General features: G+C 45.5%; 2 protein-coding genes across 5 annotated transcripts; both read right to left on the minus strand.

Annotated features, from left to right (window-relative positions):
- Positions 1-2269: 2269 nt before the first annotated feature.
- On the minus strand, positions 2270-4072 carry LOC119341704. Of its 3 annotated transcripts, none has more exons than XR_005165246.1 (4): positions 3742-4072; positions 3399-3628; positions 2704-2964; positions 2270-2613 (listed from the first exon to the last, which is right to left on the minus strand). XR_005165246.1 is itself a non-coding variant. In XM_037613568.1 (4 exons), exons 1-4 carry the CDS (start codon positions 3907-3909, stop codon positions 2495-2497), a joined length of 801 nt encoding a protein of 266 aa, XP_037469465.1. In that variant the 5' UTR covers positions 3910-4072; the 3' UTR covers positions 2270-2494. The 3 variants fall into 3 exon arrangements, 1 of the variants encoding a protein (XP_037469465.1); XR_005165245.1 differs by having other exon boundaries at positions 2704-2979; XM_037613568.1 differs by having other exon boundaries at positions 2704-2987.
- A 10328-nt stretch (positions 4073-14400) lies between these two features.
- On the minus strand, positions 14401-19721 carry LOC119335396 (receptor like protein 21-like). 2 transcript variants are annotated; one of them, XM_037607533.1, is made up of 4 exons: positions 19080-19721; positions 17082-17159; positions 16895-16963; positions 14401-16709 (listed from the first exon to the last, which is right to left on the minus strand). In XM_037607533.1, the coding sequence occupies exons 1-4, from the start codon at positions 19444-19446 to the stop codon at positions 14536-14538; spliced, it is 2688 nt and encodes an 895-aa protein (XP_037463430.1). In that variant the 5' UTR covers positions 19447-19721; the 3' UTR covers positions 14401-14535. The 2 variants fall into 2 exon arrangements, with proteins under 2 accessions (XP_037463430.1, XP_037463429.1); XM_037607532.1 differs by having other exon boundaries at positions 17082-17246.
- Between the last annotated feature and the right edge of the window lie 3202 nt (positions 19722-22923).

Below are 22923 nucleotides of genomic sequence, written 5' to 3' on the forward strand. Positions count from 1 at the left end.
AGGGGTGCAGAAACATGTACTAAAATGCCTGCACACGCCTCACCAAGTATTATCTAAGAGACTTCTCGCAAAAGAAGTACTCACTCTGTCTCACAATATAAGACGTTTTTGCAAGCTATGTAGCTTGCAAAAACGTCTTACATTATTCGGACGGAGGGAGTATTATCTAAGAGATATGAGCTAACTGTTCCCATCAAGTATGCATTGGAGGAGGGAGAGTGGAGGCGCAGCAGCACGGGAGGGTTTCCTCCTCCTCTTGGTCAGCCACCATGGTACCGCTAAATCGACAGGTTTCATAATAAGGCAGGCCTGCTCAACATCCTGCAAAAAGAAAACTGGGCTAGGAAATATTTCAAGTTATAGTGGGGAACATAAGATTCATATGGGGACCTTCATAAAATTTGATTGCATACCGATCAATGGATCATCCTTTAAATGGAAAGATGGATTTTGCCATCAATCATATATTGTTAGCACTCGTCTTCTCAGTTTGAGGATTTAAAAGAGCCAAAATTATGAGAACATGAACAGAAAAAGAAACAAGAAATTACCAGTACAGAACATCTAAATTTATTCCTCAAAGGCAAATAAATAACACATAGTTTCTCAAGCACAACCTCTGACTGACTTATGACTTACGAAGCCTTTTATCCCAAACAAGTTGGGGTAGGCTAGATATGAAACCCTTTCATGAGGACTTCCCAGGAGGTCACCCATCCTAGTACTACTCTCATCCAAATGGGTTTCATACCCAAAAGACTGACTAGTTTTTACGTTGGCTCGCCAAGCCGATCACAACCCTTAGATATGAAACCCTTTCACGAGGACTTCCCAGGAGGTCACCCATCCTAGTACTACTCTCGCTCAAATGGGTTTCATACCTATGGGACTGGCTAGTTTTTACGTTGGCTCGCCACGCCTATCACAACCCTCCTCCTTTACCCGGGCTTGGGACCGGCTATGCCTAGAAGACATAGGCGGAGTTCAAGCACAACCTCTGAAATCTAAATTTACTTTTATGTAGATGTAAGGCCAGTGACATATTTACTTTTATGTATGCCAATAAAATAGCTAACCCAGAAAACGTTATGGCAGTCTACAGTGCACTGTGATCTCTAATTAGCTAAAAAGAAATATTTACCTATTCCACTTGCTGCTTCCTTTCTATTTTTGTTGCAACATAACACCAAGGCATCCTCTGCTTTCTAGTTACAGTGCAATTTAAAATCAGAGTGAGTGTGAACATAGATGCATTTATTCAGAAATGAGGAATCAGCAAGTGAAGAATGCCTAAAATTTAAGGAAAATGCAACCACTGTTCGCAAATACATGGTCATTAATATTCCATGTAATAGCCGCGGAATGGAAGAGGAGGATTGACCTAAGCTTGCATGGAAGTAGGATAGCGTTACGGATGACCATGCTAAGGCGGCTGCTTGGCAGATCCATGGCATATTCAATGCTAGTCGGCGTGGTGGAACGGTGCCATAGGGAGGGGGCTAGATTGGAGATCCGTGCAGCTACCCACGTGCTGGGTGGATCGGCATCCCTTGTCGGCATGAAAGACAGTGGTGGTTCATGAGCATTTCATTTTCCATGTCCATGAAAAGATAAACACGGAGGTCAGGGGTAGGTTATAGCTGGCAAGCATTTTTCTTGTTTGATAGTTGTCGTTGACACATAAATGTGCAACACAAACTGAAACAAGGACACCATAGAAACATAAATTCAAAAATAGACAAACTAAAATGGATTTGTTCAGTTTAGTTTAAAGATGTGTTAGTTAAAGTAGGCTGCACCTAATCAAGTTGTCGGTCCTAAGTCCTAACCACAGAACATAAAAAAGCACATACATATTTCACTAAATAGGAGAGGAGCAACCAATTTTAGCAATAGCTAAACTGTAGATGTAACTATCCAAGTATCATTTTCCTTAGCATCCTCTGTCCTTTTCTTTTTATCTTTCTCTGAATTTCTCTTTTACCTCTACCAGTGCATAACATATGGTATTTGAGCGCAAATAGAGTAGGTAATCGCAAGCATATGCAAACCCAATATGCAAAGGATCGGATTTGTTACAGAGAGAAGGATACCTCTGCAGTCACGACATTGCAAAAATGCAAAGAATCATATATGTGCCTCTTTTCCATATAATGCCAGTGTTCCATATTAAATAATTAAACAACCTGAAGGTAGCAATGTGCACGACATAACAGAGAAATTCCAATAAGGCAATAAATAACTTTCATAAGAACACATATCTAGAGAGTGAAAAAGAAAGAATTAGGCCACATCACTTCCAACAGGAAGAAACCCAAAAGGGAGTGGGAAGGAACCTAACCTACATAGTCAACAACACAGATGACCCAACAACTAACCCTGCTGAAGCAAGAAGGTTAAGATACAAGGAGTGGTAAACTCAGAGTCATTGAACAAAGAGATTTAGATGGTTCAAAGAAGTTTAATCTAAGAGGGGATAGAATAAACCATAACATCAAAATAAAAATGTAGGAACAAACGTGGATGAAAGAGAGAAAGAACTCATCCTATTCCCCATCACCAAACTCTTCGTCGGGATTCTTTCTCTGCTTTTCAGATTTTCATACATCATGCCTAGGAAAACAATAAACCCAACATTAAAATCAAATCATCAAAGAACCAAAAAAATAGGGGGAAGAAGATGGTGAGACGCAGATGTGCAACCTAAATTGGGGACGATGACGAGGGCCCACGAGTAGCGTCCGGCACGTGACGCAAGCGCCGTTTGGAACACCAGCTTCTCTGCTCCTTCCCAGGTGACGTCCTCCTCTGCTCCTTCCCCCCACCGTCGTCCTCCTTTGCTACTGGGCAGCGACTGGCTGCTGCCCCTGCTCCCCTCATCCCGCCGAGTCAAGGAGAAGGGTAGCGACGAGGAGGGATCGCCACGGCGCGCGTTGAGGGAGAAGAACGTCGTCTCAATCATGGCTGAAACTTTAACTCCTTTTTTTCTGATGAGAACTTGATGCTCCTTTTAGCATTACTTCATTTTTAAACAGGTCTCAATCATGGCTGAAACTTTAACTCCTCTTTCTGATGAGAACATGATGCTATCTTGATGTAGATTAATTCACTGTGGCATCTTGTTTTAACATACATTTTTTTCTCTAAACATGAAAATCTATACGTACAGATATACATAACCCTGAAGCTGAGTGATGTTAAATTAGACTGAAGTTTACTAAGTACCCTTTATATAAATAAATGCAATTTTTCCTCTGAACCAAACATCAAACAACACAATAGCAGCCAACCACAAGTTTCATTCAATCAATAGTCTGTTTATGGTACCCTCAAGCATAAAGGATTTACCTTGACTACCCGAAGTTATCTGAATCTGAAAGGAGAATGGATTTGCTCACCTAAGCTCTGGGGCATGGACAACGGCTGGTGATGGCCTTCGGGTTTGGCGTGCTCCCACAATGACCATGGTGCCTCCTGGTGCCCCTCGACGCGCCTCCTGGTGCTCATGGCCCTCCACCCCGACCTCGTGCTGACTGCCGCTCATGGAGGGCCACGTCTTCAGCTTGCTGCAGCTACACGCATTGCGATTAGATGCGCGCCGACTGGCATGGCTGTTGCTCCCCTCCTCCTGATAAGCCATAACCATTTGCACACTTTAGAATGAAATTAATTAGAAATCTAGATTGGGGGAACAAAAAAAGATTCAGATGTGTGCATTCATGGAAAAAGAAGAAAACACACCTCTGCTGCTTCCCCCCACTGTCGTCCTCCTCTGCTCCTTTGCAGCGACCTCCGACCGGTCCAAAACAACGGCGCACAGCGACGGCTGATGGAGGATGGGGAGGCGTTGTGGGAAGAAAGAGACGAATGGCGGCAGCGACCATGCGCTTCGGCGGCGGCGACGACCATGCGGATGGGAGGAGGAGGCGGCGCGGAGGATTGGCTCGAGTGCGCACTCGAGCCGAGTCGAGGAGAGGGGGAAGGGGGCGGCTGGGTGGAGAGGGAGAGGAGGCGGCTGAGGTGTTGTAGGAGAAGGCGGCTAGGGTTCTGCGGGTGAGGGAGGAGGAAGTGAGCGAGGGGAAAGGGAGAGGAAAGGAAATTAATTAGAAATCTAGATTGGGGGAACAAAAAAAGATTCAGATGTGTGCATTCATGGAAAAAGAAGAAATCACACCTCTGTTGCTTCGCCCCACTGCCGTCCTCCTCTGCTCCTTTGCAGCGACCTCCGATCGGTCCAGAACAACGGCGCACAGCGACGGCTGATGGAGGATGGGGAGGCGTTGTGGGAAGAAAGAGACGAACGGCGACGGCGACCATGCGCTTCGGTGGCGGCGGCGACCATGCAGAGGGGAGGAGGAGGCGGCGCGAAGGATTGGCTCGAGTGCGCACTCGAGCCGAGTCGAGGAGAGGGGGGAGGGGGCGGCTGGGTGGAGAGGGAGAGGAGGCGGCTGAGGTGTTGTAGGAGAAGGCGGCTAGGGTTCTGCGGGTGAGGGAGGAGGAAGTGAGCAAGGGGAAAGGGAGAGGAAAGGATGCTGGCCACGGCGCTCGGGACCTTATCCCTTTCCTCGGCGATACAGTAGAAATTTCATAGCATGAATAAAAGGAGACGTGGCCAGTGCCGCTAGTTGGGTGCACTAGCTCATCCTTTATATGTTCAATATGGTATGCACATAGGCCGACACAAAATCCTAGATCGCCAAAGGGCGCCCCCAATTCTTAATTTCGAGCAAAACTTGTTGGAAAGAGGCGAGAAGTTAATTTGCCATTGTCGTCCGCGTCCGCGTCGCTCCTAGGGGGCAGCTCGGGCGAACCCTAGCGCTGCCGCCGCCAGCCCCCACCTCCCTCCCCTCCCCTCGCCGCCGCTCGGCGATGCCGCCGGGCAAAGCCTGGGCGGAGGCCGGTGGCGGCGGGCCTTCTTTTCTCGCGCTACGAGGGCACGGCCAGTCCTGCGCGTTGCCCCTGGACGGCATGCTCTACCGGCAGTGTGCGGGCGCCGAGGCGGCGGCCCCGGGACCTTGCCGCGGCTCGGCGGCTGCTGTGGCTGCAGGGCAGTGCGGCGGCCAGGGCTGGAGGTGTCGCGTCTTGCATCCAGGCGGCGCTCGAGACGGGATCCCACGAGGTGCGGTCTTTCAGCTGCGGGCGGCATCCCCTCCGGATCTGCAGCGGTGCTGGTCGGCGTCCCTGTGCTCCGGAGGTTGGGTGTTGGTGGCGTGTGCATGGTCGCTAGGTTGGCTGGGCGCGGCTGGATCTGGCACCTGCGGGGACCTCTCGCGCGACTCTGCTCATCGGCTCTACGTGGTGCTGCTGCGGCGGTGGGCGGCGGTGGTCTAGCGCTTCTGGTTCTGGTGTGAAGGTGGGGGGTGGCCAGGGTGGTGATGCACGTGAGCTTGGTGGTCAACGGCGGAGGTAGCTTGGCACAGCAGGAAGGTGAAGCCGGTGGACGTTGGCCATGGGGATTGTGTGCTGCCCAGCGCTTCGGATCTGCTCGGATTTGAAGGTGTAGAGGAGCTCCAGACGAAAGTTCAGCGCTGACCTTGGGTCAGTGCCGGCAACAGCGGCGCCATGGCCATGGTGTCGTTCCCCTTCTTGAAGGTGTTGCCGTGGAGCTCCATTACACGACTCTCCGTGAGAAATCCCTAGCTTCGGATGGTCGAAGCGGGCGATGACGGCGGCTACGTCGTTTCCTTCTTTGAGGCATCGCCTTGGAGAGTCAGCATGTTGCAGTTTGCATTGATCTCTTCGCCGTCGGGGACAGTGGACGTCAGGGCGGCGGCTCCGGGTGGTTTATAATTGTGTGTCGAGATGGCGATCTCGGAAACAATGTGAGTGGCAGCTCTATGAGGTGGGCCTCTATCTCGACATTGGTTGGGTGGCATCCTTGTCCCGCTTGGGCGGTAGGGGTGTCGGCTCAGTCAATGCGTCTGCTACCTCTTGAGCACTGCGTTGGATTTTCCCGAAGAGGAGAGGATGATGCAGTAAAGTAGCGTAAGTATTTCCCTCAGTTTTTGAGAACCAAGGTATCAATCCAGTAGGAGATCACGCCCGAGTCCCTCGTACCTACACAAAACGATAGCTACTCGCAACCAACGCAATTAGGGGTTGTCAATCCCTTCACCGTCACTTACGAGGGTGAGATCTGATAGAGATGATAAATAATATTTTTGGTATTTTTGATATAGAGATGCAAAGTGAAAAGTAAAAGGCAAAGTAAAAACAAAGCAAGTAATAAAGTAATGGAGATTGATATGATGAGAATAGACCCGGGGGCCATAGGTTTCACTAGTGGCTTCTCTCAAGAGCATAAGTATTCTACGGTGGGTGAACAAATTACTGTTGAGCAATTGATAGAAAAGCGAATAATTATGATGCTATCTAGGTATGATCATGTGTATAGGCATCACGTCCGAGACAAGTAGATCGAAACGATTCTGCATCTACTACTATTAGTCCACTCCTCGACCGCTATCCAGCATGCATCTAGAGTATTAAGTTAAAAACAGAGTAACGCCTTAAGCAAGATGACATGATGTAGAGGGATAAATTCATGCAATATGATAAAAACCCCATCTTGTTATCCTCGATGGCAACAATACAATACGTGCCTTGCTACCCCTGCTGTCACTGGAAAAGGACACCGCAAGATTGAACCCAAAGCTAAACACTTCTCCCATTGCAAGAACTATCAATCTAGTTGGCCAAACCAAACGGATAATTCGAAGAGACTTGCAAAAATAACTCAATCATACATAAAAGAATTCAGAGAAGATTCACATATTATTCATAGATAAGCCGGATCATAAACCCACAATTCATCGGTCTGAACAAACACACCGCAAAAAAAAGATTACATCAAATAGATCTCCACAAGAGAGGGGGAGAACATTGTATTGAGATCCAAAAAGAGAGAAAACGCCATCTAGCTACTAGCTATGGACCCGAAGGTCTAAAGTAAACTACTCACACTTCATCGGAGAGGCTATGGTGTTGATGTAAAAGCCCTCCGTGGTAGATGCCCTCTCCGGCGGAGCTCCGGAACAGGCCCCAAGATGGGATCTCACGGATACAAAAAGTTGCGGCGGTGGAATTAGGTTTTTGGCTCCGTATTTGATCTGACAAGGGTACGTAGTCATATATAGGAGGAAGGAGTACGTTGGTGGAGCAACAGGGGGCCCACGAGGTAGGGGGCCGCACCCCCCACCCTCGTCACCGCCTCTTTTGTTCCTTGGAGCAGGGTCCAAGTCTCATGGATCACGTTCGGTGAGAAAATCACGTTCCCGAAGGTTTCATTTCGTTTGGACTCCGTTTGATACTCTGTTTCTTCGAAATACTGAAATAGGCAAAAAACAGCAATTCTGGGCTGGGCCTCCAGTTAATAGGTTAGTCCCAAAAATAATATAAAAGTGGAAAATAAAGCCCAATATAGTCCAAAACAGTAGATAAAGTAGTATGGAGCAATCAAAAATTATAGATACGTTGGAGACGTATCAAGCATCCCCAGGCTTAATTCCTGCTCGTCCTCGAGTAGGTAAATGATAAAAAAGAATTTTTGATGCGGAGTGATACTTTGGCATAATTTCAATGTAAATCTTCTTAATTATAGCATGAATATTCAGATCCGAAAGATTCAAGAAAAAAGTTCATATTAACATAAAAGTAATAATACTTCAAGCATACAAATCAAAGCAATCATGTCTTCTCAAAATAACTTGGCCAAAATAAAGTTATCCCTACAAAATCATATAGTCTGGCTAAGCTCTATCTTCATCACACAAAGTATTTAATCATGCACAACCCCGATGACGAGCCAAGCAATTGTTTCATGCTTTAATAATCTCAAACTTTTTCAACTTTCATGCAATACATGAGCGTGAGCCATGGACATAGCACTATAGGTGGAATAGAATGGTGGTTGTGGAGAAAATAAAAAGGAGAAGATAGTCTCACATCAACTAGGCGTATCAACGGGCTATGGAGATGCCCATCAATAGATATCGATGTGAGTGAGTAGCGATTGCCATGCAACAGATGCACTAGAGCTATAAGGATATGAAAGCTCAACAAAAGAAACTAAGTGAGTGTGCATCCAACTTGCTTGCTCACGAAGACATAGGGCACTTTTGAGGAAGCCCATCATTGGAATATACAAGCCAAGTTCTATAATGAAAAATTCCCACTAGTATATGAAAGTGACAACATATGAGACTCTCTATCATGAAGATCATGGTGCTACTTTGAAGCACAAGTGTGGTAAAAGGATAGTAGCATTGTCCCTTCTCTCTTTTTCTCTCATTTTTTTATTTGGGCCTTTTCTCTTTTTTTTATGGCCACTCTTTTTTTCGTCCGGAGTCTCATCCCGACTTATGGGGGAATCATAGTCTCCATCATCCTTTCCTCACTGGGACAATGCTCTAATAATGATGATCATCACACTTTTATTTTTCTTACAACTCAACAATTACAACTCGATACTTAGAACAAAATACGACTCTATATGAATGCCTCCGGCGGTGTACCGGGATATGCTATGAATCAAGAGCGACATGTATGAAAATTATGAAGGTGGCCTTGCCACAAATACAATGTCAACTACATGTTCATGCACAAAGCAATATGACAAAAGTAATGTGTGTCATATGAACGGAACGGTGGAAAGTTGCATGGCAATATATCTCGGAATGGCTATGGAAATGCCATGATAGGTAGGTATGGTGGCTGTTTTGAGGAAGGTATATGGTGGGTGTATGATATCGGCGAAAAGCGTGCGGTATTAGAGAGGCTAGCAATGGTGGAAGGGTGAGAGTGCGTATAATCCATGGACTCAACATTAATCAAAAGAACTCATGCACTTGTTGCAAAAATTTAGAAGTCATCAAAAACCAAAGCACTACACGCATGCTCCTAGGGGGATAGATTGGTAGGAAAAGACCATCACTCGTCCCCGACTGCCACTCATAAGGAAGACAATCAATAAATAAAATTGTACTCCGACTTTATCACAAAGTGGTTCACCATACATGCATGCTACGGGAATCACAAACTTCAACACAAGCATTCTTTAAATTCATAATCACCCCAACTAGCATTGCTTTGATATTATCACCTCCATATCTCAAAACAATTATCAAGCATCAAACTTATCTTAGTATTCAACGCACTCAAAAGAAAGTTTCACATATCTTGAATACCAAGTATATTATCTTTAAGCAAATTACCATGCTATTAACAACTCTCAAAATAATCTAAGTGAAGCATGAGAGATCAATAGTTTCTTTAAAACAAATCCATCACCGTGCTCTAAAAGATCTAAGTGAAGCACTAGAGCAAAAATTATCACGCTCAAAAAGGTATAAGTGAAGCACTATGAGAAAAACTATCAAGCTCAAAATATACAAGTGAAGCACTATGAGCAAAACTATCAAGCTCAAAAGATATAAGTGAAGCACATAGAGTATTCTAGCAAATTCTAAATCATGTATGGCTCTCTCAAAAGGTGTGTATAGCAAGGATGATTGTGGTAAACTAACAAGCAAAGACGCAAATAATACAAGACGCTCCAAGCAACACACATAACATGTGGTGAATAAAAATATAGCTCCAAGTAAATTACCGATCGAAGTAGACGAAAGAGGGGATGCCTTCCGGGGCATCCCCAAGATTTGACTTTTTGGTGTCCTTGGATTATCTTGGGGGTGCCATGGGCATCCCCAAGCTTAGGCTCTTGCCACTCTTTGTTCCATAATCCATCAAAAGAATTCACCCAAAACTTGAAAACTTCACAACACAAAACTCAAAAGAAATCTCGTGAGCTCCGTTAGTGAAAGAAAACAAAAGACTACTTTAAGGTACTGTAATGAACTCATTATTTATTTATATTGGTGTTAAACCTACTGTATTCCAAATTCCTTATGGTTTACAAAATAATTTATTAGCCATAGATGCATTGAAATAAGCAAACAACACACGAAAAATAGAATCTGTCAAAAACAGAACAGTCTGTAGAAATCTATAACTAACGCAAACTTCTGGAACTCTAAAAATTCTACCAAAATAGGACGTACTGGAAAATTTGTTTATTGATTAGCAGCAAAAAGAATCAATGCAAAAGTACATTTCTGTGATTTATTGGTTTTTTTCTCGTGAGTGCAAAGTTTCTGTTTTTCAGCAGAATCAAATCAACTATCATCGTAGCTTATCCTATAGGTTCTACTTGGCACAAACACTAATTAAAAGATAAAAACACATCTAAACAGAAAGTAGAAACAAAATTTAACACTAAACAGGAACAAAAACAAATAACAAAAAATAAAATTGGGTTGCCTCCCAACAAGTGCTATCGTTTAACGCCCCTAGCTAGGCATAAAAACAAGGATAGATCTAGGTTTTGCCATCTTTGGTAGGCAATTCTTCAATGAGGCATCTATCTTTCTTAGAAATTTCTTTCTTTCTAGTAATTATCAAATTCTTAGGCACAAGATCGACAAATTCGTTTATAGCAAATGGTTCCTTAATGATGGCAAAAAGATTGGGATGAACACTTATAGATTTAAGATTCAGTTTCCTTACTAGATGATTCATCCTTACTCTTAGGAACATAAGTAAGCTTAGGTTTTTTAGTAGACGAACTTGGAGTGTTTTGTACGGAAGAAAAAGCGGTCCCCAAGTTGGTAATGATACCCTCAAGTTTATCGATTCTTGTGGAATCTAGATTTATTTTCTCGTTAACTATGGGTTCTTTTTCTTTAATATTTTTCAAAGTCGTTCCTACCTTAGATCCATATTGAGTAATTTGATTGTGGATCTTTTTATCAAGATTTTCAAGTGATTCAATGGTAGCAACTTTATTCTCAATAATTTCAAGTCTTTGCATGACATGCTCCAAAGTTAATATAGTTCCATTAATCAAAGGAGGTGGTGAGCCAAATAAATCTATTAACGCATTGTAAGAATCAAAAGTATGGCTACCCAAGAAATTCCCTCCGGTAATGGTATCAAGGATATATCTAAACCAAGGATTAGCACCTACATAAAAATTACGAAGAAGAACTGAGGTAGATTGCTTCCTGGTAGATCTATTTTGAGCATTGCAAATTCTATACCAAGCGTCTTTTAGATTTTCTCCCTCCCTTTGTTTAAAATTTAAAACTTCATTCTCGGGAGATAAAGGAGAAGGTAAGAGACTAGTCATAGTGACAAGGCAAACGAGCAAACACACGGGCAACGGGAAAAGGCGAAAGGGAAAGAGAGAAGGAGATTGGGAAAGAGAGGGCGAATAAAACGACAAGGGTGAAGTGGGGGAGAGAAAAACGAGAGGCAAATAATGTAATGCAAGAGATAGGGATTGTGATGGGTACTTGGTATGGTTGACTTTTGCGCAAACTCCTCGGCAACGGCGCCAGAAATTCTTCTTGCTACCTCTTGAGCACTGCGTTGGGTTTCCCCGAAGAGGAGAGGATGATGCAGTAAAATAGCGTAAGTATTTCCCTTAGTTTTTGAGAACCAAGGTATCAATCCAGTAGGAGATCACGCACGAGTCCCTCGTACCTACACAAAACGATAGCTACTCGCAACCAACGCGATTAGGGGTTGTCAATCCCTTCACGGTCACTTACGAGGGTGAGATTTGATAGAGATGATAAATAATATTTTTGGTATTTTTGATATAGAGATGCAAAGTGAAAAGTAAAAGGCAAAGTAAAAACAAAGCAAGTAATAAAGTAATGGAGATTGATATGATGAGAATAGACCCGGGGGCCATAGGTTTCACTAGTGGCTTCTCTCAAGAGCATAAGTATTCTACGGTGGGTGAACAAATTACTGTTGAGCAATTGATAGAAAAGCGAATAATTATGATGCTATCTAGGTATGATCATGTGTATAGGCATCACGTCCGAGACAAGTAGATCGAAACGATTCTGCATCTACTACTATTAGTCCACTCCTCGACCGCTATCCAGCATGCATCTAGAGTATTAAGTTAAAAACAGAGTAACGCCTTAAGCAAGATGACATGATGTAGAGGGATAAATTCATGTAATATGATAAAAACCCCATCTTGTTATCCTCGATGGCAACAATACAATACGTGCCTTGCTACCCCTGCTGTCACTAGAAAAGGACACCGCAAGATTGAACCCAAAGCTAAACACTTCTCCCATTGCAAGAACTATCAATCTAGTTGGCCAAACCAAACGGATAATTCGAAGAGACTTGCAAAAATAACTCAATCATACATAAAAGAATTCAGAGAAGATTCACATATTATTCATAGATAAGCTGGATCATAAACCCACAATTCATCGGTCTGAACAAACACACCGCAAAAAAAAGATTACATCAAATAGATCTCCACAAGAGAGGGGGAGAACATTGTATTGAGATCCAAAAAGAGAGAAAACGCCATCTAGCTACTAGCTATGGACCCGAAGGTCTAAAGTAAACTACCCACACTTCATCGGAGAGGCTATGGTGTTGATGTAAAAGCCCTCCGTGGTAGATGCCCTCTCTGGCGGAGCTCCGGAACAGGCCCCAAGATGGGATCTCGCGGATACAAAAAGTTGTGGCGGTGGAATTAGGTTTTTGGCTCCGTATTTGATCTGACGGGGGTACATAGGTATATATAGGAGGAAGGAGTACGTCGGTGGAGCAACAGGGGGCCCACGAGGCAGGGGGCGCGCCCCCCACCCTCGTGACCGCCTCTTTTGTTCCTTGGAGCAGGGTTCAAGTCTCCTGGATCACGTTCGGTGAGAAAATCATGTTCGGTGAGAAAATCACGTTCCCGAAGGTTTCATTCCGTTTGGACTCCGTTTGATATTCTGTTTCTTTGAAATACTGAAATAGGCAAAAAACAGCAATTCTGGGCTGGGCCTCCGGTTAATAGGTTAGTCCCAAAAATAATATAAAAGTGGAAAATAAAGCTCAATATAGTCCAAAACAGTAGATAAAGTAGTATGGAGCAATCAAAAATTATAGATACGTTGGAGACGTATCAGCGTCCCAGAGGGGGCGGTCTGACTTTATGTCGGGGTGGCGGCCCCGGATGTGATGCGACGTTCATGGTCCACGAGCGGTTGCCCTGGGCAGCGTGGGCTGCGGGCAGCTGGGTTGTACGACGTTGTTGCTCGAGGCGAGTGGTGGTATGTCGGGGCGGCGGCCCCGGAAGACGGTGCCGGATTGCGCTGGGCGCGACGGAGCGGTGGATGTCGGGGCGGCGGCCCCGAGAGAATCATTATGGCGACCAGACTCCTGCGGCAACGGTGATGGTGGGAGCAATGTCGGCAACGCGGTAATGGTTGCAGTAGTCGGCTTTTCTCCGGCGTGTCCACGGTTTTGCCTCGGTTTGCTTGTCGCTGTGGAGTCGAAGCTGCGGCGGCGGGGCCCTGTGGTGTACGATGACTGGCTGCAGGTGGCTCGTTCGGCGATCTTCTGTGCGCCAGCCGTGCCTGGTTTTGTTCTTCTGAGTTCTCCGTCAGAGTTGGAACTGCGTTGTCTGGCCGCAGGTCGACTTGTCGTCGATAGGGATGGGCTTTGCCCTGTGTTGTTTATTCTATGAGAGTGGGCTTGGCCCTTGTTGTTCCGGTTTTTGCTCGGTTTCCCGTAATTAACTGGGCAATTTTTTTCTACTTAATTAATAGATGAGACAATCTTTGCCTTCGTTTCGAAAAAAAGGCACCCAGGGAGATCAGAAGGCCAACTACCACTGCCGGTCACTACAAAGCAGTCTCGGCGGCAGTCTGCAACACTACATGCTGACGAGACTCCCGGGAGCCTGGTGCTACCCCTGCATGATTTTCATCATGCTTGCACCAAGCAGGCGAGGGACTTCTCTTCGGTCACAAGTATTACTTGCGCTATCTAAAGAAAGTGTTTTAAACCCTATAGATGATGTTTTAACACCTCTTAGGCAGGGGAACCTAGTTTTCTTATCATTCTTTTCCGCAATCTTTCATTGAGAATAAGAACTAAAATGTATGCATTTAGTTTCACCCAATAGCTACATGTCAATCGTCTGACTTTCGAATTTTGGGTTAATCGATTTTGGTTGAAGGAAGAAACAGGCGCATGGGACGAAGAAACTCGTCAGAGGGGAGGAAGAAGCTCGCTTGGCAGGCTACCCGTATCTATCTTAGGATTTAGGGTGGGGCAGTAGTGGACAGCGGTGGTGGGGGGCGATGGCCGGGGGCGGCGGAAGATCGGTGGTGGGGGTGGTTTCGGGGAGGGCGGGGTGCTGAGGCGGCGTGGGAACGCTGCCGTCCGCGGGCGGTGGTGGCCGGCGGTTCGGCCGGTGGAACGATGGGAGGAGGAAGAAGGGCCGGGGGCCGTTAGATCTCCTTCCGACGTCCAGAATGAATCCACTGGCCTGATTTGAAAAATCAGTCGACTTACCTGTAGCCACTCCCTTAGTTTGAATAACAAATCGAACTAAAAATTGGGTGAACAAAGAATATGTGGACACCGCGAATAGTACATAAGAGTTCACTTAAAGATATAAAAAAGAAGAAAGAAGCAACAGAGTATTACAAAGTTTTAAATAGCGCGCTAAGCATCTTGTAATACTCTGTTGCTTCCCTTGAACATAGCCAACGTAACCATTACAAAGTCACCAAACCTATCCACAGCTAGAAACCATGACCAGCGCCAGCTTCTCTTGAAGTAAAGCAGACCCAAGGAGGTCCAGAAACCAACCAAGTAGAACAACGTTGAACAGCCAAACATTATGATATTGTCAACTCCATCATCATTATGTCCTTCAGAAATCGACCGTGCCCTAGAGCAACTCTCCAGGAATGGCGGACCACAAAGATATGGATTGCCTTCAAAGCTGCTCTCATCAAATGTGCTGAACTGCCCCTTTGTTCCTGGTGTCGGACCGGACAGGTTGTTGTATGCCACTGAGAATACCGCAAGGGACTGTAATGCTACTAGCTCTTGTGGCATTTGTCCTGTCAAGTTGTTGTGTGACAGATCCAAGCTCTCGAGGTTACTCAAATTCGAGAAGGACTTCGGTATTGATCCATCTAGGTAATTGTTGGAGAAATTCAGTGACCGTAACCATTTCATGCTACCTAGACTTTCAGGAATGGATCCGTTCAACTCGTTTGAAGAGAAATCAAGTCCAGACATGTAGTTGAGGATTCCTCCTTTGTAGTAGTTGTGTCTTCTCTTGGTCATGAATTCCTCTTGGTCTTGTTCCCACGAATACTCAGCATAATATTGAGCAGATAATATACGATATTGAGCTAAAGTTGTTCCAGAAACTTGTCCGTTGAATATACCATAATCGAACGGAAGATTTTGATCATCTAAACCCATACTGCTCAAGCATAAAGGTAGCTGCCCCGATAGTTTATTGTGAGACAAATCTAGTAGGCGCAAATATCTCGAATTGCATATGTCATTTGGAACTGTTCCTTCAAACATATTGCCTTGTAATAATAATACTTTAAGTTGTGGAAAAAACATGCCTATCAGATTCGGAAGGAGACCACTGAATTGGTTTTCTCGTAGATCCATTGTATGTGTAGCAGTGCTATTTCCCAATGTCAACGGGACAGGAAAGGTTCCATTTAATTGATTTTCACTTATATGAACATGTGCCGCATCCGGTAAGCAATATACTGGACCAGTCAGATTGTTCCTCGATATATCTAAAAACAACAGATATTTGAGGTTGCATAATCCGAATGGAATCATTCCAACCAATGAGTTCCCTCTTAAATTCAATATGTTAAGTTCCGAGAGTGAGTCTATGCAAGTAGGGAGAGGGCCACTCAACTCGTTATTCCCAGCATCAAACACGGTAAGTTGCATACTGCCACATATATTCTGGGGAATCTCTCCACTGATTTTATTATCTTTTAGCACCAGATAACTTATGAAAGGCAATTGAATGTCTTGAGGGAGTGGACCATAGAAAATGTTTCCTGAGAGGATCAACGTAGAGATGTTGGACATGCTTCCGTCAAAGGCGGCCCCTATGTTGTCTAGTAAATTGTTGTTGGACAAGTCTAAAGATACGAGACTATGCATGAAGCCAAAGACCAGTGGAAAGACACCTTGCAAAGAAGTCCCTGACAAGTTTAGTTTCTGTAGATTTGGTAATGTGGTGTTGATTCCCATAGGTAATTTTCTCATCCCGTTGCAAGATGCATCCAACCATAGCAAATTGATGTGTACTTTAGAAGGAAGAAAAGATCCTTCAAAGGAGTTCCCTCCAAGATTTAGGTACGCTAGGTTGGCATTGTTCTCTACTAACCATGTAGGGAAATGACCACTTAGGCTGTTATTAGACATATCGATGAGTATTAGCCCATGTTGATTCAATAAGAAACTTGGTAAAATGGCGGAATTTCCGTTAAGGTTGCAGTTCCTCAGTACTAGAACCTGAAGCCGAGATGACATGTTCGTTATTGGATTCTCAGTTTGCACCTGAAAATGACCGTCGTAACTTGCAAGCTTCAAATCTGTCAATTGATTATGACTTGGCAAGGAACTCAGTAAGAGAACTCCTTGCAGATGGTTATTGGCGAGGGAAAGTTTCACAAGTGATGTGAGACTTTCAAAGATTACAGAGGGGAACTTTACTGTTAACCTGTTATTGGATAGATCCAAAATTCTTAGAGAAGTTAGATTTCGCATGCATGACGGAAGCTCTCCAACGAAATTGTTGTCACTGAGATGTAACTCTTGAATATTTCCCATAATGCAAATATCTGAAGATGAAACGAACAAATATATGATCATTTTGCTATAGTGGTAGTTGACATCATAGAAAAGGAAACATATGCACTACTGAGGGAAAGTATGGTGTTCCATGTTGAAAACAGATCATTGACCGGTATTGTCCGCACAGCGGTCATATCTAAATTTGTTAGATATGTAAATTATAAGTGTTCACCTGTTGATAATGTGTCGTGGATAAAATTGCTGCTTAGATCAAGGGTATTCAGCTTCATTGCGCTCAGTTCTGTACAAGATAACAAGAAGGTAAACCATAGGAAAGGATTTTCGAGATGAGGTTGGCACAAAAAGAACAAAGGAAAGGGTCACAGTAATCCTCATGATAGGATAATTCAAAAGCTTACTTCGTAGTATTTGATTGGAGTGATCGTAGCCGAAGCCGTTTCCACTGAGGAATACAGAACGTAGTGATGAAACTGCAACTAAGGACAGGATGCTGCTGTCATTTAATTGATTGTCCGATAAATCTAGTATCTTTAAGTTGCGCAATTTTGACCATTCATCGAAGCCTGTAAGACATCGTTTTAAAAAAAACATGACAGAAAAATAATACATCTTCCAATCCATATTAATTGTCACCGTTTGTAGTAAATCGGCGACAATTAATATGGATCGGGGGGAGTGACATAATTCCACAACTTCTAAAAATACAATAAAGTAAAATTCATTTTAAGTTAAGTGAGAAGATCTTAAGTAGAGTTGTAAATCCATCTTCAATGCTGAACTTGAACTACAAAGCTTGATTCAATTTAGCTCGAGAACTATAAAACCATTCATATAACTAATTTCGGTGTGTTACTTACACTAATAGAAAAACGATTTTTAGTACCAGTTCGTAAGGACCATTAGTACCGGTTCTGAAACCGGCACTAAAGGGTGAGGACTAAAGGTCTCCCCCCCCCTAGTCCCGGTTTAACACGAACCGGGACCAAAGGCCCACCACGTGGCACGAGGCGCGCCGTGGTCTGGGGACCTTTAAAGGATTTCTTTTTTTGATTTTTTTTGGAATAGAGCAAAAACAGCCCGCCTACTGGGCCGGCACGGCCTGCATACGGCTAGAAACCCAACCTCTAGTTGGGCCAGGATGCAGGCCCGTACGGCCTAGTAGGCCCCACAGGGTAGAAGACTTGCAATAGACCCACAAAGGCCTGCTTAGAGAGGAGCTCGACACGGTAGCCGCGGCGGGGCTTATAAACCGGTGCGAGCTCCTCTCAACTAGCGAGGTGGGACTAAACATTGTGCACTGCGGGTGACAGCGCACCACCTTTAGTACCGGTTGGTGGCTCCAACCGGTACTAAAGGGGGGGGGGGGTCTTTAGTACCGGTTGGAGTCGCCAACCGGTACTATAGGTCACAAATGAATCGGGACTAATGCATAGCCGTTCGAACTGGAACTAATGATACCATAGTAACGGTTCATTTACAAACCGGGACTAATGTGTCTCACGTAAAGTAGTTTTTCTACTAGTGTTACGGTCTAATGAGTAGTAGATGCCTGTACGTAAATTTCTTTTGTTCTCGCCCTCATGCTGGCATTGCCGCTGCCCGCTGCATATTTACCCCTTTATATTGGTGAGAAGTAGCCCTTGGTTCGATGGTTGGCATTGGGGGTGGCCAGGGCATTTTCCCCAGTTTTGGGGTTCAACACACGTCTACGGGCCATAGGGAGGACGACGTAGCTGCCGTTCATGGAGCTGGATGGTTTCGGAAGTTTCTCAAGACATGCTGCGTGTATGGGTTCTAGGTTTGTTAGGCGCATAACGGGGTGTGAGTTGTGGCGTGCGTGTGCGTGTGTGTGTGTGTGGGTGTGTGGGTGTGTGGTGCGCGTCTAATCAGGTTCCACAGTTTATATCCATATAATTGAGGCTAAAAAATTAAATCCTTCATATTGGTGTGAACAAAGACCCCCATCTTTCTAAACCAACTTCATTTCGTGTTTCCATGATACCCAGTTTCATGAAGACAAGACTTCTAACCAAAAATTACTCTATTAATTCATGTATTAAGGTTCATCTATATGTATAATTACACATACATCGAGAGCTGTTTTTTGACTCCTAAAATCAAGGAAGAAAGTATTACGTATACATTTTTTTGATTTAAAAACACCTTTTGTTTTCCTTCTAAAAATGCTTTGGTGTAGCCCAGGCTCTGTTTCCACTTTTCGTTGTTATTCCATTCTCTCTCTCCAGTCTCCACAGCTGGAGTTTGTTTTGGGGATTTTGTTGTGTTTGTCTTTATGGTTTTTGTTTGAACCCCTCTATAATAATATAGGACCTCGATAATAATATATCTGGTTCGCATAGACTGTGAAAAGTTAGAGTTATGCAATGGGAGAATACCTGTACCAGGTACACATCCTTCAATCCCAAGGTTACTCAGGGACAGATTCCGCAGCTCTTGCAGAGGAAGGAACATGGTCGCGTTAAGTAAACCTGAATAAATACGAGATTCAGGTTTACTTATGTCGAGCGCCGTGACACGACCCGTGCGGGAATTGCAGGTCACCCCCTCCCACCGGCAGCAATCATCTGTGCTACTCCAGTCCGAATATACCCAATTGAAATATTCGAGCTCGCTGTGGATGTCCAGAAGCGCCGTCCTCTCGTCATGCCTACACCCCTCGCACCGCGGCAGGAACGGTGCACCGGACATGGTCACCAGGCATAGCACGGCCGCTGCCATCCACGGCGTGCAGTGGCGCGACATGGCTACGCGCTCCCTGCAGCTCTTTGCTGTATCGTACGCACTTGCTAATTTGCTGCTCAGGTGCAGCGATTTCTGTGGGTGGATGGGCGGGCGAAGCACGGCTAGCCACCCAGCATCTCGATCTCTCTATATAGATCGAGTGGAGTATGAATCTCTGGTACGCGGTGACCGACGACTTGCCAGAATTAAGCTTGATAGTGCAGGCTAACCACTGAGATAGCGATGCAGCAGTCAACATTGCACCGGCCGTTTGGGCTGGTCTGCCTCAGGCTTCGCTTCTACATCCACAGACCCCCACCTTTAGTCGGGATGGTTTCCTGCTCAATCCCAATGTGACCAAGTCCAACTCGTCTCACCCACACGCTTGACGCCGCCGTCCCCGCGGCTGCCGTTGTGTCCACGAAGGCCTGCTGGTGTCCGGCAACGATGGCCCTCATCTTGCCGTCTCCCCTGCTGAATCGGTCCATTCTTCCCCGTCGAAGCATCAATGCCACGTACACAGCCGCAGGTTACAACCTGATCACGTAGTGCTTTTACAAGGAAAAATAAGTGAGGGTGCTCTTCTTCCATTCCAGTAACCAGACAAACAGAAGAGGTACTGTCAGATAACAACTCAGAGGTCATTTTAACTCTGGAAAATCTGTATATATGGTCGTTTATTTTGGCTCAAGAAAGGTGATACGTAACGATTTAACTTATATGTTACTGACAGAAAAAAAATACAATCCTCAAATACGGAACATCAGAAAATCATTCAATGGAAATTTGGTCGCCGTTTACCTCCGAGGTGTTTATCACTATCATGCCGAACCACTAGCTTCGGGTGGAATCTGCTTTAGATCTCCACAAGGTGAGCACACCTAACGAAATTATGCTCCACATACCCAAATATTCGGACGATCTGCTTAGGGAACTTATGTTAGAATAAATCCGAGGTCACTGTCGATCATCCGAGAACCAAGCAATCATCACACGAGCACGACACCGAGATTTGTTAACGAGGTTCACCGATATGGCTACATCCCCGAGGTTCACAATACCGCACACCGGCCACCCGGGCGCCGGCACACGCCGCCGGCTCCCCCTTGCGCGCCTGTGCTATTATGTTGGCATAGGTTACATCGTGTGTCTACCCCCGCTATATAAGAGAGGCCTAGGATACAAGTGTCCTACTTGGACATGACTCCATATTCTGTAAACACAATACAACTACAAGTCCAACTGTAACCTACCTTGTACACAATATTCAACACAACTCTAACAAACTCCACCTTGGTGAATATTCTCCACCACCTTGAATTCGTCAATGCATCAAACTTTCATGTACATTGGACTTGAGCTTATTTCATGAGTACCGCTACTACTCCAAAGACTTCACTTGACTCCACCTGCAACTTGTAGTTCCTTCTTTTCTTGACCACGGTCAACACTTGAGCAAAATGAAGTTCCTTGTTACTCTAGTTCGTGCTCCCAACTTCCAGAGTATCAGTCCAACGCCATCACACCGATCCCTGACCTGCGTGAAAGTGAACAACTCACATATTGGGTGTCACACATAAGAGTTACCTGAACTCAACATCACCGCTCCTTTCTTGACCGCCTGTCTGAAACTTGAAGGAATTTCACCATTGCTTGTAGTCATCTCGAGTCAAATTCGTAGTTGTCTCACCACATGTATGACCGCCAGAGCCCTGGCCCGTCTCCATGCCCCGTGCATACCGCACGCCTCGCCGCTATTACCGCGTTGAGCCTCCGCTATCCTGGTCGAGTCTCAAGGGTCACAAAACCACACCACTCAACCCCCACTGCAGAGTACCACCGATCATCACCGACCGATGACGAGTTTCACGCTTCCATCAGACCACTGGGCTCCAGTCTGAACTGCATGTCACTCGCTTTTCCCATCCTTGCTGAATAGGCTTCTATTCCCTGGATCCTTACACCGTAGCCCCTCAATTCAGCTCCACCTTCAACATGACTCCATGGTAGATGATCAGTCCACCCTCGCGCCCCGTCGACTTCAAGCTCCGTGTGTGCATCACCTTGAATCAATCATGCGCCATAGTCTTGTCGAAGCCACACAAGCCTCGGGCCTGCGCCACATGTTTTCACGCCCAGAAGTTGGTCACCATCAGCATCACGCTCCTATGTCGTCGTCGCTGATCCCACCACCGTCTTCTGTACCAACCGACTCGCGTAGATCCGTCAGACTATCTTGTCCGACCCAGCCGAAATTCTTCGACTGCACGACACACTCTAGACTCACCAAGCCGTCATCGTGACCATCGCCATCCATACACAAATGTGCATACCAACGAAGAAAACCAAAGCAAAGTCCAGATAGCCTTCCTGTGTGAACATACTAAATCAGATCAACAAAGATAGTTAGCTAAAACTCCTGATTCATCACACGTTGTAGCCGGCCTTTCTTTTTCTTTTCTTTCTCCGTGACAACTTCACGATCTGACTAAGCCCATGTGTCGTTTTCTTTTCAAACAAATCACGTGTTAGCTTCTGGCTTCCTTCGGTCTGTAACGCTCCAACGCTTCAACGCGTGGCACCAGCTAGCCCCACCTGGACCAAACCGTGTCGTGTGTGCGCTTGGGCGCACCGACCGTCCTCCTAGCTACAGCCCTGCACTTGGGCTTCAGATGCGCTCCACCTAGCTGGACCGATGCCCTGCACGACTGCCTCACGAGTAGACCACGTGGTGCACACCTTTCTAGCCTGTTCCGAGCCGCTCCTGCTGCAACTGTGCCACGACTCACCGAGATCAAACCGATCTGGTAAGCGCCGCCGCCTGCCGGACGCATCTCGCCAGAAAACAAATCCTGCTAGACGCAACGATGTACTCCTGATCGCTTCTTTCCAATCTCGTCGAGAACCACACCGCAACCAGCTGCATCTCAAACTCGATTACTTCCTCCAGATCAACAATCCAGCCTCCGAACAACCTAGCTCATGATACCATTTGTTAGAATAAATCCAAGGCCATCGTCGATCATCCGAGGACCAAGCAATCATCACACGAGCACGACACCGAAATTTGTTAACAAGGTTCACCGATATGGCTACATCCCCGGGGCTTGACTACGGGCGCTCCTCCTCGTGACACCGTCACAATACCGCACACCGGCCACCCGGGCGCCGGCACACGCCGCCGGCTCCCCCTTGCGCGTCTGTGCTATTATGTTGGCATAGGTTACATCGTGTGTCTACCCCCGCTATATAAGAGAGGCCTAGGATACAAGTGTCCTACTTGGACACGACTCCATGTCCTGTAAACACAATACAACTACAAGTCCAACTGTAACCTACCTTGTACACAATATTCGACACAACTCTAACAACTTATAGAAAGCTGCTATACATACGATCAAATTCTGTAGGATATGTGTACGACAAGACTCATCTGGTGTGGTGGGCCAAGACCTCAGAAAACAGGCCTGTCTCTTGTCGTACAAATCGTATGCCAGT

This window comes from Triticum dicoccoides, chromosome 7B (genome assembly GCF_002162155.2).
Source record: "Triticum dicoccoides isolate Atlit2015 ecotype Zavitan chromosome 7B, WEW_v2.0, whole genome shotgun sequence".
NCBI lineage: Eukaryota > Viridiplantae > Streptophyta > Magnoliopsida > Poales > Poaceae > Triticum > Triticum dicoccoides.